This window comes from Phyllostomus hastatus, unplaced genomic scaffold (genome assembly GCF_019186645.2).
Source record: "Phyllostomus hastatus isolate PE091 unplaced genomic scaffold, TTU_PhHast_1.1 phas_contig_34, whole genome shotgun sequence".
NCBI classification, from domain to species: Eukaryota; Metazoa; Chordata; class Mammalia; order Chiroptera; family Phyllostomidae; genus Phyllostomus; species Phyllostomus hastatus.
In genome coordinates, this window is record NW_025333857.1 from 28,573,671 (window position 1) to 28,591,670 (window position 18,000).

Below are 18,000 nucleotides of genomic sequence, written 5' to 3' on the forward strand. Positions count from 1 at the left end.
GAGCTGCTCTCCCATGCCCACTGTCTAATTTTAAAAATTATTGCTAAAATATAGCCTACGTTTTCATGCAATGTACTTTGAGAGAACTAGCTCAGGAACTAAATGCTGTTCTCCAAATTTTCTTCAAAAATAACATGCTGCTCTGAGCATAAATAGGAAAATGTGCCAGTTCAAAGGGCAGTTTTGTGAAAAGCTGAGAAGCGTAAATGGGACTTTGGGACAGGAAGGGCTTTTCTAACACAACAGAAAAAAGTTTGTGGGGGGTGTGGAGGGAGGCTGAAGTAATTTTATGATTCGCAGCCCTTATTTTGCTTTATAGTGTTTATTTAAGAAAAAGAAACCAGCTTTCAGGCACACTGAGCAGTCCCTCATTAGAAAAACTGAGCTGAAAACAAATGACCAAAAATGGATTTAGCATCAAAAAAGGAAATTCTGGAATTTAATTAAACCACAAACTCAAAAACTCAAACCTTGGTGTATATGTACAACTCCTATAACAATGATGTCTCTATGTTGAAGCCACAGCTAAAGCTGAAATTTTCACTGAACCTAAAATCAAGCACTGAATTATCCTTTCCAACTCATAATAAAAGCCAATATTTTATATAACATACAAAGCTTTAGTTTATGTTTTACCAACCCCCACCCGGAACATCACACTATCCTCTATTTTTCTTCTTTGGGGCTTTCTTACTTACCCACCCAGAAACAAAATAACTGTGATTTTCAGCAAGCAGGAAGCCCAGTCTCAGGCACACTTCCCTGGGCATTAAAGGGACTACACACACGAGCAGGCAAAGAGCCCAGGAGCTGCTGCTGAGAATTTATTTATACCCATTTGGAATTTCCTGACCAACGAGCAGCCCGCTGGCCACGGGGTTTAATCCCAGGACTCTCGGCGTCGGTGAGACAGCAAAAACTACCAAGGAATGAATCTGCTAGTGAGGATCTTAAAAAACAAGAGGTAAAGACAGACTTCTCTCATGCCCCCTCTGGCTTTTCCAACTACACTACAAGAAATGCAAACCTAGAAATGCAGCTGTAAACCTGCTGATTCTAGGAAGACTTAGAAAGGTAGCAAATGTTTCCTTATTCTTCCCGCTAACTTATTCCCTCCCCCCAAATCCTCCAGGGCTGAGAAAGGCTCACTGTTATAATTTGAGCTCTAACTCGGCAGCCCTCCTATGAAGGAAATGATTCAGTGTTGTGCTGAACCCAGGCTGGGCTGAAGGCGAGTGGTTCCTTTTCTTGGTGTTTTTTAGTGTATTCTTATTTCATGCAACGTGCAATTTGAAGGCTAAGAACACTCCCATTTGTAAACCACAGACCCAAACTTCTCTCTCTCTCTCTCTCTTTTTAAAAATATTCCCTTACACATTTTATCCAAATTAGGTCATGTGACTTTCTAAGACAGAATTAGTTCCCAAACAAATGCATTCTGTTTTATGGTGATAATACCTTTGAGCACATTTGTGTTTCTGTGTAAAAAAAGTTAGTAAGAATGGTATTTCCCTCTGATGATTGCAGTTCAGCACCTTAAAAAAAAGTAAGAAAGACAAAGAAAAAGAAAAGTTTCTTTTAAACCATTCATCACCTATGCCTAAAATCACTGGGTAAATGTGAATCTAGAGGAACAAGATTTACTAAACTTTCGCTACAGGACAAACAAGCAAAGCCAGTTCCAAACAATAAAGCAGAGATTAACAAAGATTAGGGATGACTCTAAATGGCTAGCTTTGTAAAGTTCAAAACAGGGGACACCTATGCAGAGAGGGACAAAGTTTACAAAAATCCACTGCATTTGCCTAGTGTGACTGGCTGGTTTCAGTGTCTGTACCCTCCCCCCACCCCATGTCACTGCATTTATCTCCTCATTCCATTCTCCCAGCAGACATCTGGTGGCCGGATACCTTAAGGTATTATCTTTGGGACAGACATTTTTCTGTGTGAAACTTTTTAAAGATGTTGTGGGACTCATTTAGGTTTGTTTTACACCAAATAAATAAACTGATTCCAAGGGAAATAACAAACTAAGAACAAAGAGCCAGATACTTTGAAATATAGGGTCCGAAGAATTCCAAATTATTTTACCCAATAACATCAACATTAGAGAAGAGATTTGAGTTAGGCCTATTTTTATCTTTTGGAAGAGACTTAAAAAACTTTACTGAGGTTTAAAAAAAGATTTTATTTATTTATTTTTAGACAGAGGGGAAAGGAGGGAGAGAGGGGGAGAGAAATATCAATGCGTGGTTGCTTCTTTCATGCCCCCTACTGGGGACCCGGCCTGCAACCCAGGTGTGTGCCCTGACTGGGAATCGGAACCCTCAACCCTTTGGTTTGCAGGCCGGCACTCAATCCACTGAGCCACACCAGCCAGGTGAGATATTTACATATCATAAAATTCACCCATTTAAAGTGTACAGTTTGATGAATTTTAGTAAAGCTGTGCATCTGACACCATAATCCAGTTGCAGAAAATATCCATCATCCTTAGAATTCCTTTGGGCTTGTTTTATCACTTACTTTTAAGAAAGAAATTTGCTCCTCTCTACTTTTGGGGAAATTCTGGTATTATTTAGTTACATTATTATACTCCATGCTAGGTGTTAATATCCAAAGACTTGTTTTTAAGAATTAAACTGAGGGAAGCATGAGAATGTCATGTTTCTTAATCCTGCAAAGAAAAATCCTGCTAAGTTTTTATTTTATATTATACTGTGTTCTGTTAAGAATAGAGCTTAGTCCTATAAAGCAGTTGAAGGTAGCTATCTTGTGTGCATGTGTCTGTGAAGAAGAGGTCTAGCAGAGAAAGTCATTGTGTGCCAATAAATGTCTAGGCCTTTTATGGAGGGGATGACAAAGGCTGGAAAGGGAGGAGAATTAAAAATAGGAGCTCCTTATGCCTGGAAACTGTTAGTCACTAAGGTTCTCACTGTAAGGAGAAAGACACACCTGTCTGCCTTTACTGTCTCCTAATTTCTGGATGTACACAAGAACCAAATTCAGTCAAGGAGGATGAAGACGAACCCAAGGTTTTTCTTCTGCCAGATGGAGAGCTGGCAGAACGGTGACTCCCAGTGAGAAGGGCAATGGACTGGGGACAAAAGACTTGTGTTCCCAGGCTGGCTGAGTACACTGGCGGCCCTCCGCTGGACAGTGGCTGTGGAGTTCTGAGATTGCAGTCGAGTACATCTGACCCCCTTCTTCCTCGATGCTTACTTAACAGGATTACTGCTCGGGACTTTTTCTCCAGAGGGTCTGAGTTAAATGGTGTAGTAACTCTAACAATGAATTACATTCTGGACATCTTAGGATGCATATATCCTGACATGTCCAGAATTTGCCTTCCTCCTCCCCATCTTGATTTCTTCCTTCCTTTTTTTTAAAATCCTCACCCAAACACATTTTCCCATTGTTTCTAGAGAGAGAAACACTGATGTGAGAGAGAAGCATTGATTGGTTGCCTGCCATATGTGCCAAGACCATACAAGCCCCAGACGAGGGATCCAGCCTGCAACCTAGGTATGTGCCCTGACTGGGAATTGAAACTGCAACCTTTCAGTAAGGGGACAATGCTCCAACCAACTGAGCCACACCAGCCAGGGCCCTCTCCTTGATTTCTTAACACCCTACCCAGTCTCCGAGACACAGCACAAATGTACCCAGACTACCAGTCTCGCAACAGCCTCCTTGCCCCCATCTTTCTCCACCATCCACTGTGCATAGTTTTTCTGAACCGCACTGTTCCAAGTGCATCGTTATATACATGCACTCATTTACTCTTCACAACAACCCTGAGGTAGGGATGATTACTGACAGTTCACAGCTGCAGCTCACGCCATCCATACTGCTACTCTGCTGCTACCACATAGCACTGAAAAGCCATATGCTGGGCACATTCTTTCCTGTAGCTCTTAGAAGGCAAAGAAAGCTGGGGAAGGGGAGGAAACGGATATTACTGATGGGTGGGGAAGAGCAAGAGCATGCTGTTTCAGTGCTTTTGCATGTGCCATTCCTTTCCCTTCTGATGTACACCCCACATCAAGCCTTCTCAGACAAAAGTCTTCCAGTTTGCAAGGACCAGCTAAAACACCAGTTCTGTCTGAAGTCATCTCATATCCTCCCAGCCACCTTTTCCATCTAGGCTCTCTCAGCAGCTTGATTTTCCCTCTCTTCCGATTTGTGCACACACCTTATACCTCTCCACACTTACAGGAACTTTGTCTTTTTCATCTCAACTAAAGCCCAGGACCCATTCAGTCACTTTAACTTTGAGTGTTTTCTTTTAAAGAGCTGTATGAAAATGTCAAGGACCCTGAGCCCAGGTCCACATTTAACAGTGGAAGCAGGACACTGGCCCAGAGAGGTGAGGGGACTAACATCACCTTTGCTGTTCAAGGTAAAGATGCCAAGGCTGGAACCTCCCAGGGCAAGCAGCTCAATGTCACAAATTCTCAACCCTGCCACAAAATCCCACCGCCTGGGCCTGCTTCTAAAAATGCTGAGTCACCCCCCACCCCATACCCACCCCAGTGAGTCAGAATCTCCTGGAGTGGGGCCAGAGGCATCAGCAGTTTTAGAAGCTCCCCAAATGAGTCTAGGCCACAGGCTGGGGTGAGAACCTGGGCTTGAAAACAAGCAAAATCTGCAACTCAAAATGTGTTCTTCCTTTAGGCTTCAAGGAAGCTGAGAGCCAAACCTGGGGCAGCCCTTTAGGCAAATCAAATATCTTCAGGGTCTGGGTCACAAGTTCAAATACCTTTGGGGTCCAGGCCAGTACCTGAAAAGAGGGAGTCTGGAGGGGGCTGGGGGAGGCCAGAGGATTTGTCCTCTCCCGTGGGCTGTGGCCTGACAGAAATACACACCCAGTGACGAGACAGATCTTGGACTTTTCCAGAAAAGCTGAAAGCATAAACAAGAAAATATTTAAGAAAGAGAAGGAGAAGCTGAAGAAATTGGTATTTGTACATGAAAGTACCTATTTTAAGAATTTTTGGCAATTAATTCAAAATAAAACAAAGCTTCAAGATGGTCAAACCAAACACACCCCTGGGCTGCAGTGGGGCACCTCAGGGGGCACCCACCCAGCAAGGACTTCAGGACACTCATTTGGGATCTGATTTCATTCCTGTTTCTGGCCCTTTCCTTTCCCCACTTTCTAAGTGACCAACTTCTTTTCATTTTAAATTCCAAGAGTCCTTGCTGGAACAAACTATAACACAAATCAGAGAAATAATTTTAATTCTGGTGCATATTAACTTAATCGCTTATGTTTTAAATTTGGTTCTTTTACTACTAAGATGTCTCATTTAAAAAATAAAGACAAAGGCAAAAACCAAAGCAAGAGCCCAGGATCCCTACCACCATTTCTTTCACAGGTGAACTTAAAGCGCAAACCCCCTACCTGTGCATACTCATCATAAAAAGGAACAGATTGAAAGCAGGATGCTCTATTACCACTTTTAAAGAGGGCCTGTGTTACTCCTGCTGTATTTGAGACTTCTCCCCAACCCCTACAGAATTCAAATGCCTTATCATGCTACCTTCTCATCTCTTCTCAGACTTGGCATGGGGTGTGGCACCAAAAGCTGGGCATCCAAGGTGACCACAGGGAGAAAGGAAAGTGGGTGCAGTTCCTGCCCATGTCACCACCTGCCTCTCCACCCACATCCATCACAGCCCAAGGGGCTGACGGGACTTGCAGAGGATTACAGGGGCAGGTCTAGCAAGGGCTCCCAGCTCTTTCTTGTCCTGTTAGGTGTGTACAGTGCTGGGTGTTGGAAGAGGACTTCTCCTGTGCATGACTGGCTTAGAAGAATCCACTCCTAAAACTTAATGCTTAGGGTTTTTCCCAAGGAGAGGCCACAATCAACATGAGGAGGGTGTGGGCCCCAGTGGAGGCGTGTGATTCTGTTCAGGAAGGTGAAATTCCGGAGAGGATGCTAAGGGTGATGGGGCTATCTTAAAAGGCCAGAAAAAAACCCTGTCTTCATTATACCTTACTAAACAAAGTGCATTTCCCCCAACATATTTAAGCTTTAATATTGGAGTCACAATGGATTTGCATACATTCAGCTTTCTTTTCAAAAGAAAGCAAGGGTTGCCCCAGGATTATAATTTTTATCAAATTTAAACAAGAGACCATCATCATACAGTATGTTTTCACTCGAGATTTGAAGTCAACATTTCAAAAGCCAAGTGACAAAATGAGTTGGAGCGCAAAGCCAAATAAGGGAATTAAAAGTTTAAATCAGATTACTACAAAGACTACAAAGCTGTAAATAGTGAGTGATAAGCACAGCTTCCTCCCATCTAAGAGGGGTGTTCAGTCTACAGAGATGATCCCAAGAAAACTGTGGGAGAGAAGGAAGGAAGGTAGACCAGACCGACTGGCCACACTTTCATCTGGGACGTCACCAACTCGGTCTCTCACCCACAGTTTCAACCACCCACCAAACCAGACTAGATAATAGGCCTGGGACCAAAGGCACCAGCCAGAGTTCCACCTCCCCTCTCTCTGGTTGCATGGCTAAGAGGCACAGAAAAAAGAAAGAGGCCATGGGAGCTAGAAAGAACTTTCCAAATGGCCTGTGATAATACCCTCCCTGGACAACCACATTGTATCTGGGCACCTCTCCCTGAAACCCAAAGCGTTTAACAGACAGTATCATGTTGAGCCCACGTGGAGCATGTGATGGAGAGAAAGCAAATACTACAGCTTCCACTTAGTCAGAGGTAAGAGGAGGAAGGAAGCAAGTGTGTGTGACAAAGTGGAAGCCACCTGTTCCTTCAGAAAAAATATCCAGGAGAGCAGGCTGGGCGAAAGCTCCAAAGGGCATAACAGTATAAAACTGGCAGCTGGTAGGGCTCACTCCATCCCTCAGACCCCCAAGCAGGCACTGTGCCCGTGGTGTGCTCTGTACTAAACGTGGGTGCCCAGTGCTGTGCCAGCGCCAAGCCGGTGTGCTGCACTGTTGAATACTGAGCACGTTTCCTCTGTGCTGAGTACTAAGCAAGCCACAATGGGCATACCAACGTGACGATGACATGCAGTCTTGCCTCCTTAGACCTAAAGCTTACGCATTAGTGAGCCACACAACTACAACTCTTAACTAAAAGCAAGTGATGGCAAGTATTTAACAGCATACACAAAGCTCTCTAGGAATAATGAAGAGGAGGGGTGACACTTGTTAGAAGCGGTCAAGAGAGGAAGCAGGACCTGAAGGATAAGAAGGGCTTATATTAATAGATATGAGAAAGACATCCGGATGAAGGGAACAGTGCTTTGAACAAAGCCACTAAGAGGAGAACATGGCAGAGTGGGGCAGAGAACAGCAGCTGGGGAAGGGGGGTGGAACGGAAGACCCCACTTCTTTCATAACTGTTTGGACAGAGCTAGTGTCTTGCTATCACAGAGAGCTAGGAAGGCCCATCCTGATTTCTGCAAGCATCAGGATTGAAAAACCAGAGATAAACTCCAAATTCTATCAAAATAGGGCCAAAAACAACAGCTCAGAATTAAGGGAACAGAGATTAAAGTTAGTGAAAGATAAAATGTTTGGAGAGAAAGAAAAAAATAACAAAGTATAGAAAGCTGAGTAACCCTTAACCTTGCTAGCCACTCTTAACAAACAAAACCACAGAGCAGTGAGAAGAAGGCAAAGAAAGACCAACTTTCACAGGACCTAAGAGTAGGTCCATTACACAAAAGAGGAAAACAACTGCCTTTCTGCCAAATACATGTCTGTGCAATCATTTAAAAGTGAGCTACTGAATGAATGAACTGGCTGAATTCAAGTATTTCTACTGAGTTTTGAGTCATTCCTTCTGGGAGTCCCCAAAACGACACCTTGATTTAAATTCACCACTATTTGGAATGGTTACTTTTTTTTATCAGCCAAGTGTCCAGAGGACAGAACACTAAAGAATAACACCCCAGAGGAAAGCCCCCGGCTCTAAGCCCCCTTTACCTTTCTGAAGATTTTCTGGTCTTAGGTTTCTTCACTGAAAATCAGTATCCTGAGATAGTGTCAGTCCCAGCAGCTGTTTTCCAGTGCCCACAGATCGTACGTGCACCCCTCTCAGAGAATCCACAGCGTGTGTGTGTGTGTGTGTGTGTGTGTGTGTGTGTGTGTGAGAGAGAGAGAGAGAGAGAGAGAGAGAGAGAGAGAGAGACAAAGAGAGAGACAGAGAGAGAGACAGAGATGCCAGAGAGGGTAGAAGAAAGTGCTCGGGGCCTGCTGGGACTCCTTACAGGACAAGCTGACAGAGCCTGTGATGTAATGTGACTGTTTCCCCTCACATGGCCAAACAGCCGTCCCTGGAACAGACTTGGACGCTGTGGAAAGCGTAGTGCTAATGGAAAAATCTGGTGGCACAGGACTTCGGTGTTTTGCAATTTTTTCCTGTAGGCTGCATTGCTGGAATGGTCTGACATGCAAACCATTCCCTCCTCCCCTCCTGGCCTAGAGACTTCCAGGTCTCCACCCCGGTGTGCTGTAAAAACCAGTGCATCATCTGGTCTGATTCACTCCTGGAAGAGGTGGAGCCCCGGTGCGGGTGCAGGCTGCATAAGCCGGCAGGTATTCTGCCTCCTCTACCAGGTCAGCGGAAGACAAATCAGTCTTTGTCCTCTGGCTGGAGGGGAACACACCAAACAGGCTGCCTCAAAAAACATTTCCCTGGTGTGTTCCTGAAGTGAATAAAGCATCCCAGCCACTCAATTTATGCTGGGGAAAAGGAAATAAAGGAGCCGTGTACCTGGTGGGCATGTGGAATCGGATGAGGGGGGTACTGAGAGCAGACAGAGTGAGCTTCTTTGGGTTTTAGTTATAAAAGCGTAAGAGTTGATGCACATGGCTAGGTTTTAAAGATATTAAGCAGATGGATTACGAATTATTAGAAATACAACATTTGTCTCCCTGGTTTATATTGAATTCTGGGAATATTCTCCCTTTTTATCTTCCAGGTGACTCTTAAATGTGCTTACTGGACAGAAACACTAAAAATGTGTTGGCGCAAATGCACATTTGATTTGAGAGAGAAGAACACTCAGAAAAATGGGCAGGGATGGGAAAATCTGGCAGGACAAGCTGAATCAATGTTTTCACAAAAGTATTTGCAAAGCTGATGGGATTTATCAACTAAACCAAATATTATGAGACTAAATTTAGAAAATCACATGACCATCTTTTGATTCTACCCAGTAGAAATCATGTCCAAAATATAAAGATCCCTCAGAGAATAAACTTTTTCAATTAAATAAAATCATCAAAAAGAACCTAAAATAAACTTGGTAAGTGTGACTATGAATATAGCTAATGGCTTCCATAAACTATTACTCTGGTACCAGCTCCTTTAAATAAAGGTTCACATGGTCAAACTGGGACCACGTCCACAGCCTTTTACCCAGCTGGGAGAAATGGCACAGACCGACCACTCAAATCTGGCTCGTCACCAGCAAGACGGGGTAAGAGTGGCATGAAGATTTAACTTCCAGCATGAGAACAAATATGAATCCAACCATTCGTCCCTTGGCCTAGTTCTTCCTTATGGCTGTAGTTCTGCTTTTCTGTTGCTTGGAAGGGCCTTCTGAATATTATACAATAACATTTAATCTGAATTTTCAGCCCTGGCTTGTTCCAAAAACTGCTAGGACTAGAAATCTAGTCACTGTTTTTTGTTGTTTTTTTAAAATTCTCCAAATAGTGTCATACTTATTTTTAAGCTGAGAGATCACTAAGGTTATATGCACCAACACAAACGGGCTGCACAGTTTCGAACTTCTCATTTTCAGGCTTCACAACGAACTGCAACCCAAAAGCAGAACCAGGCTGAGTCTCTAACACACCAGCATACTTTTCCTAAAGCATATGGAAATGAGTACATCAGTTACAGCTCACTCAAAAAATATCCAGCAGAGAAGCCAAGACAGGAAAAATGGAAACATCCATTTTTTTTGACTCAGAATTTCTAGAAGTGTTTGAATGACTCTTATTAAGTCTGATTTCTTGATTGGGTCTTCCTTGAGGTTTTTGTTAGAGAAACCTACTCAATGTAATTTTAATTAAAATTTTGTTGCCAAGAAAAGAGCAAGAATTTACTACTCCTGTGAATGAGAACCAGGCTAGTACTTTTCATGCCAGACCAAAACAAACAGTTTTTTTTTTTAATAGGAAAGGACTCCAAAGCAGAGACTGAGAGCTTTAGTCACTCATTTTCCAAGCCCATACAAACCTTTCTCAGAAACCCCACAAAGGAGATAAACTGGAATTATCCGGGACACAGGAAGAAGGCAAACTCTGGAAAAGGAAGCTAATTGAGTGATACTCTTGATGGGCTGAGCTAGCCCACCCAACTCCTTCAAGAAAGAGAGGAAGTGCATCATCAGAAACCAATGCCAGTACTCACGACGGGAAGTCTGTGGGTGAGCAGGGCTCAGCACATGCAAATCCTGGTAGGAAGGGCTGTTTCCATCCTTCACCACCCTGTGCAGTCTCAGAGCCACAGTAACAGCTCAAGTCCTTAACACAGCGATTCTCTGTATTGGGCTTTAATTTTGTGTTTTTCTTTCTTGTTGGCACCCACAAAGCCATCTGGGCAGAAGTCTCCAGGTGAAGGGTATCTTTTTGCCCAGCACCCATGCTCCATCCTTCCTCCACTCCAGGAAGCTGGTACTCACTGGAAGATAAGTCATCCTTCCTCCTCTGAGCTGGACAGCTAATCGCCTATCTGAAATCCAACGCTTAACCCATTAGAACTCATTCAAGGTAAAGCTGACTACAGCTTGGGTTAAGACCCAAGCCTTGTAAACAGCCAGGCTCCGGTAACCCTTCTGGACCTCTGAGGGGACTGGGTGAGTGCTGGGGTTCTGTTTAACCAGACAGGCAGGACTCCATAACCCACAGTCTCCTATTTGTGGGCATTTCAACAGTTATGAAATTCACATATAACTTAGCTACTTCTTACTTAAAAAATACAAGTATCTTCTCATATACCATCACTATAAGAAAATCAATTATTTCATGTATAAAATTCACTGTAAAATTGGCCTTCAATAAATTAACAATTTCTTTTAAAGTTGAAATGTATAATCTAATCAAATTCAATTTTTAAAAACATCAAATAATAGGATAAAACTGCATGTTACACCAAAGGCATATAAGGTATTAGGCATGTTTATTAATTTGTCTCTATAAAATCATGTACACAAAGAAAAATAGCTGCCAATGTAACACCTATCGTGAAGGACATTTTATGAACCATTCTAACTTTGGATTTTATACACTTTCTGAAATTACATACTTTCCCTTGATCTGTTTAATCATAACTTCGCAGACACCATACTTCTGATTTTTTAATGTCAACAGAATGCCTTAAACAAAGAAAAAAGACTCTCCATATTGAACTTCTGGCTTAGCCATTAACTGTGTGAGCTGGACAAATAGTTTTTTGTCATCGGAAAGTAGGGCACAGGGAAAATCAGAAAGACCCCTCCTCTAGCCCTTCCAGCTTTGTGTTCCACCCTGTCAGCTCTCCTGACACATCACTGAACACACCACTTATGGGAGAATGCAAAGCACAACTGTGAGCACACACTAGATCTCTTTGCAAACGGAATCAGGAGGCCCTGGAGGGCCATGACGGGAACCCACAAACAAAAGCAGCCCTGGTTTCTAATTGGCTCACCCTGTGCCCTTGAACTAGTGCTGATGCAGATGACAAGTCTGAGACTCACCACCAAGAACACACCACCTCTGCTGTGCTCCGGGACTTTCTTTACAGATGGTCTCAGAAAACAGAGGTTGGTTCCAGCCAGACCAGTCAGTGCAAACTGGTCTTGTACTTGACAAACAGCATGCGATTCCTGCTGTCAGGGTCACCGCAGTGGGCTCAGAGCTCTGTTTGAGAAACGCTCTTGCCCAGAAAAAATATTTACACAACCGAGAGTGGGCCGCACTGTGCTGCAGTGCTCCACCTGCTCTGCCAGGAGTCTCTGGCTCTGTCTGATTGACCAGGGGTGTCAGTGGCCTTTGTACCTCATTTAAGATCAGCATGGTGACAAAACCTGGAGCCAACAACTGTCTAGGGTCACAAGGGTTTTATGAAATGTATTACATTAGTTTAAAATGACAACCATTTTAATGCAATTCAATAAGGACTTTAATAAGTAAATTATGTAACTGCCTCAAAAATATAACTATACATGTACACATAAATATACATATGTACACATATGTGTACACACAAGTAACAAGAGAAGGAAAAACTGCAATAAACTAGCAAAGGCAAGTATTAGCGAAAATAAAGAAGGTGTTGGCGGGCATAGAAAGTTGCTCCACAATGCTCATCTGCTATTTATTTCATTTGACGGTGACACTCAGGACAGTACTACAATTCTTGCCCCAGTGCAACCGTCTCTGCCAGGGCCCGGCACGATGGCACCTGTGTGGTGTTCATCGGGTCAGGAGTGCATGGCAGAGAGAGCAGGAGAAGGACAATGATGAGCCCTGACATTGGACCAATGCCTCACATCTTAACACGTGTTTTCTTTATGACTCTTGTTTTATTTTTTCTCACAACAATCCTGTGAAGGAGATAGGACAGATATTATTATCTTCATCTGACAAATAAGCTACTTATTATTTGGCTTCTCAAGAGATTCTAAGCTATAATTAAAGTTTCACAACATTAATTAGTGTTTCGAGAGGTATCAATCAGTGCCCCCAGTTTACAACATGATTCAGAAACTTGGAAAGAGTCAAGTGTCCACATCCCCTAAACTCCACAGAAATGTGACCATTTGCCTAACCCCTGACCCCCAGTTACTGCCTTGTGAGCTACAAGAAAAGAAAACAGACATGATCAATTTACGATGCTCATATTCATGTCATATTCATGACATTAACAAGTGATGTTAGGATACTCTTAGAAACACCATAGTAAACTTGTTTAAATTACTCAGAAACTGTGCCAGTCTTTGGAAGTCAGATGAAGGAGCAGGTGAAAACAGGTGACACTGACAAGTGACTGGCACTGACAGGGTGTGCAGGGAGAAGCGGGAGGTGGCAGGTTGCCAGGGTTAGCCAATAAAAAGAGGACAAACAGTTAAATTTGAATTTTGGATAAACAAAAATACTTTTAAAGTACAAACATGCCCTCTATTCTATCTGGAGACTCTGTCCACAGGAGACCTTAACTTCCATGGGAGGCAGGACTCCTGAGGGCAGGGACTTTCACCGCCTGCTTCACTGCTCTGTCCCGGTTTCTGGAACACTGCCTGGCTTGCTTGGGTCTCAGCGACATTTCCCATGTACTCGTGCGGTATATTTCTTGAGCTAGGTGGTAGGTACGTGGCGCTTATGTATATAACCTTCGTGCATTCTCTCTGTCTGAAATCTATCGTAATAAATTTTACAAAGCACAGGATTAACTAGCTGCTCTTATTTTCAAATCAGCACCCTTCATCAGATCTAACTGAAGGGCTCACTGGGGAACCAGAGTATAAAAGGCTTGTGACTTGCCCCTTTCCCAATTTAAACTCTAAACTGGGACGTGAACGTGGGGTGATCGTCCTCAGACGGTGTCTGTGGCCAAGGGCATAGTGTGGCAGGTGGTGTTGTTTTCAGCTGCTCTACTTTTGCTTTTACTTGATTCCTGAAACCATGATTACTGCCTCTCGTGCCTCTGGTGCCAACGCTCTGACCCCAGCCTCACCAGAGATTTCTCCTCACCATCTGCGCAGCCCACAGCGGCGGCGAATCGGGGGGGAGGGTGGGAGGCCCCCTTTGGGCATAACATGTCTAGGGAAGTACAGTTTTAAACAGTGTATTTAACAGTGTATTTAATTATCTTTGGAAAATTAAAAAAAATCATTTACTCCACATTTAAAACTCCTAAACTACCCAAATAATTTATCTTTTCCTCATGGGAAAGACTAATAACCAGCATTCATTAGCTGCCCCAAAGCCCTCTTCATCCCTTCTTAATCTGGGCCTGTAAAGGCTGTGCTAATTACATTTTGAAATAGTATATGTGTAACCAGCATACACCTGTACATTGTTTGAATTTGACTTTAAAAAAAAAAGTTAAAATGATTTTTATAAGCACAATCTTAGCTATGTGAAATATATAAAATTTAAATAATATATGCAAAATAAGCAAAACATCTATTTCTGGGTGACAGTATTATCAGTTATTCTTGGTTTATTTTTTTCAGACAATACTACACGTCTATACTTCATATTCTATACTATCATATATATGTACATATACTTACATGTATATGTAGACATAATGCACTTATGTTTAGGTATCTACACACATGTGCCATTAATTGTGTATGACTGAGCCTCTAATCAGATTTGCTTACAGGCTTATAGAGGTCATGGTGACAAGAATAACAGAAGCCTTCCCTCATCTGGTCCAGATACCTGTGTACATTAATAATCCATACCCTGAAACCCAGAAGTCACGAATTAGAGAGCTTTCCTTTGCATTCAAACTCAGCGCCCAGACCCAACAGTTAGGATATGGGTGAAGAGGAAAGGTTATAGCCAGATCATTGGACTTCAGGGACAAAGAGAAAAGAGACACTCCAGAACAAGTCAAATTATAAGAGGAATTAGGGACAAATGGGGCAGATACACAAACCCTTGAAGATAGATCTTGTCAGAGACAAGAGGGGCGAGGTCTGAGGCCCCAGCAGCTCTAAGCCCCACTTCCTCTGTGCGTGTGAAAGGAAGAGAGGGCGGGAAAGGGAAGGGAGGTCATGGCATCATAGGATTGAGAGAAACTCGCCCACAACTCTCAAGAAATTTCACAATGTTTCTTTCAGTCTCCTTCCTTATCAAGTATTTCACTAGAGAAACAAGTACTCTGTGCTGCCACACAGGGACTGTAGTGCTGGCGGTGATGATAACAGCATGACCTCAGGATCACTGTGAAGATTAAGATTGTGATAATGCAGGTAGAGCACCTTGGGCACCACAGCACACAGTAAATGTTCATTAAATGTTAGGTATTGCCAGGAGCAGAATTTAGAAAAGTCCCAAGAAGTTGGGCAGTAGAAAGGACAAGCAAAAGAATGGAAGAAATAAAAAAACTGAGTTTATTTGGGTTTGGTCTTTGGCAAACTATCGTATTCTTGCCAGAGCAGATACTTGCAGCTGGGATTGCTGGCATAAAAAGTCACCTATGAGGTGGGACCCTCAAAAACCCCAAAATTATCTTCTAGAGGGCAGGCCCCTTGTAGTACCCACTTCCCCCACTAGATGAGTGTTTAGGAACCCATCTGTATCAGTGCATGCAGACGGGTTCCAGCATGGCAGGGTTGTGAGGGACTGTGTTTGGCTTCAGTGAATTTTTTTGGAAGACTCTTTCAGTGCATTAGCCCATTTCATGATGGGTGACTTATGAGTGCACCTGCCCACACCGCACTGAGTGTTCAGCAGTTTTTGACCAAAACCAGCATGACACCCGTGACCCTCCTATTTACCCCAGTGATTTTTTTTTGTTTGTTTGTTTCCCTGGATGACAGAAGTCCTCAAAGAGAAATGTTTTGCTGATGTGGAAAAGGTGAAACAAAAAACGGCAGAAGCACTAAAAGGCATCAAAATTGATTAGTTCAAAAACTGTTTTGAGCAGTGAAAAAATGTCTCAATAGGTGTATTGTATCAAATGGAGGGTACTTTGAAGGTGACTGAAGTTTAAACATGTAAAAATAAACACACAATTTTTTATAAGTAAATTCCAATTTTTGGGTCCCCCCCATCACATGTATACCGTATCAAAACCAAAGCTCTAAGTAGACTAAGGATTTGAATGTAAGACCTAAAACCATAAAACTCCCAGAAGAAAACACAGACAGCTTCTGCACAGCAAAGGAGACCAACCAAACCAAACCGAACCCTGCTGGATGGGAGAAGATACTCACAAATGACTTATCTGGTCAGAGGTTGGTATCCAAAATATACAAGGAACTCACACAACTAAATAACAAAAAATAAACAATGGGATCAAAAAATGGGCAGAAAACCTGAAGAGACATTTCTCCAAAGAAGACAGAGAGATGGCCAATAGACAGATGAAAGATGATCAATATCACTAATCATCAGGAGAATATAAATAAAAATCATGAGATACCACCTCATGCCAGTCAGAACAGATATTATTAAAAAGTCAACAAAGAGCAAGTGTTAGCAAGAGTATGGAGAAAAGGGAACCCTGGTGCAATGCTGATGGAACCAGAAACTGAAGTAGCTACCATAGAAAACAGTATGGGGATTTCTCAAAAAACTAAAATAGAAGTACCATATGACCCAGCAATTCCACTTCTGAGTATTCATCCTAAAAAAAAGGAAAACACTAATTCAAACAGATGTATGTCCCCCTATGTTCATTACATTTACAACAGCCAAGATATGGAGGCAACTGAGGTATGCATCAATAGATGAATAGATAATGAAGATATGATATACATATACACCCACTTACATACAGTGGAAAATTATCCATCAATAAAAAAGAATGAAATCCTGCTACTTGCAAGAACATGGGTGGACCTAGAGGGTATTATCATGCTAAGTGAAGTAATTCAGACCAAGGAAGACAAGTATCACATGATTTCACTCATGTGTGGAATTTTTTAAAAACAAAAACAAAAACAGACTCATAAAAACAAAGAACAAACTGATGGTTGCCAGAGAGGAGGGGAGTGGAGACAAGAGTGGAAAAGGCGAAGGGGAACGCAGTCGATAACAGTGTGATAAATTTGCAGAGTGACAGATGGTTACTCGAGTGTGTGGTGAGCACCTCTTAAGACATTAAATGTCAAATCACTGTGTTGTACACCTGAAACTAATATAATATTATGTGCCAACTATAATAAAAAAGACTGCTTTTTTAAAAGAAAAGTCCCATACACGGGCTGGGTGTGCCCACTTCAGAGGTCTCTTCCCCCTGCTGTTAGCTTCAGAGGTGCTTCCCCACCTTTTTCACAGTTTACATACTGCATTTGTTCTAGCAATTTCCCCCAAATTTCATATAAGTAATATTGGAATACATATGCACACTGTATAGGTCTCTAATACAACTGAAATAAGAAGCACAATGCAAGCCATCATGGTTCATAATATGGCTTGTTGCATATTCTGGTCTCAGAAAGATACTTTAGAGAATACACCCCTCTGTCCCCCACTGCCTTTCCCTTTGTGTAGCAATATCGAGCAAAACTGCCTGGGAAGAGATAGTAGGAATTAGTTTTAGGCGGCCAAACTCATTTCCTCTCTCATTCCTCAGTCCCTCATATAGAAGTGCCAGGGAAGTATACATTATACTTGCATCAGCACTCAGGATTTAACATTTATCTTTCAACACTTCAATAGAATTGGCTCAGGCAATAATTTACCTAACTGATTTCTGTACATGAAGACTCAAAAGATAAAAGGAAATTCTCTAAGAGATTCAAAAACAAAACAAAACAAAACAAAACAAAACAACCCCCCCCCCACTTTAATGAATAGAACAATGCTTTGAAATTCTAGTTATCTGGGCAACTTGCTATTATCTATCCATGTACTAAGAGAGAAATGAGACTAGTTTGAGCAAAGACACACACTTACACACACGCTCCAGAACACAGTTACCTGACGCACAGCCGTTAACCCCGGCGGTGTGAGCCATGCTGGCTCGAATCCGATGACAGATCTAGATGGGAGCGAGGAGTCATGCAAATATTACGCATCAACTTCCCAAGCGCATTCAACCTGAAACAATAAAGAGAGCCCCATCAAAATGGATCATTTAAAAATATGTACGCCACTAAATCTTAGACTTCCATTTACAAAGATGACTGCTAATGGAGAAAAGCAAATCCAAACGCAGGGAGAGTGCCCGTGGATCACGGTGGCGGCAGCCCTGGACTCAGCATTCAGTGTGCAGGGCGCCATGCGCGCACACGAGCGCAACAGTGGACAGCACCGAGAGCGGGCCTCCAGA

The 18,000-nt window shown here is 42.6% G+C and overlaps 1 protein-coding gene across 4 annotated transcripts in view; it reads right to left on the bottom strand.

Moving 5' to 3' along the window:
* KANK1 (KN motif and ankyrin repeat domains 1) overlaps positions 1–18,000 on the bottom strand; it is a 189,509-nt gene that overhangs the window by 41,418 nt on the left and 130,091 nt on the right. For 3 of the 4 annotated variants that reach the window (XM_045840132.1, XM_045840133.1, XM_045840131.1), the window contains one exon: positions 17,649–17,768. In XM_045840132.1, the coding sequence (XP_045696088.1) occupies positions 17,649–17,685 (37 nt within the window). In that variant the 5' untranslated portion in view covers positions 17,686–17,768. Of the gene's footprint in view, positions 1–11,740; positions 11,874–17,648; positions 17,769–18,000 lie in introns of those variants that run through there. The other variant, XM_045840134.1, reaches the window with a different exon arrangement.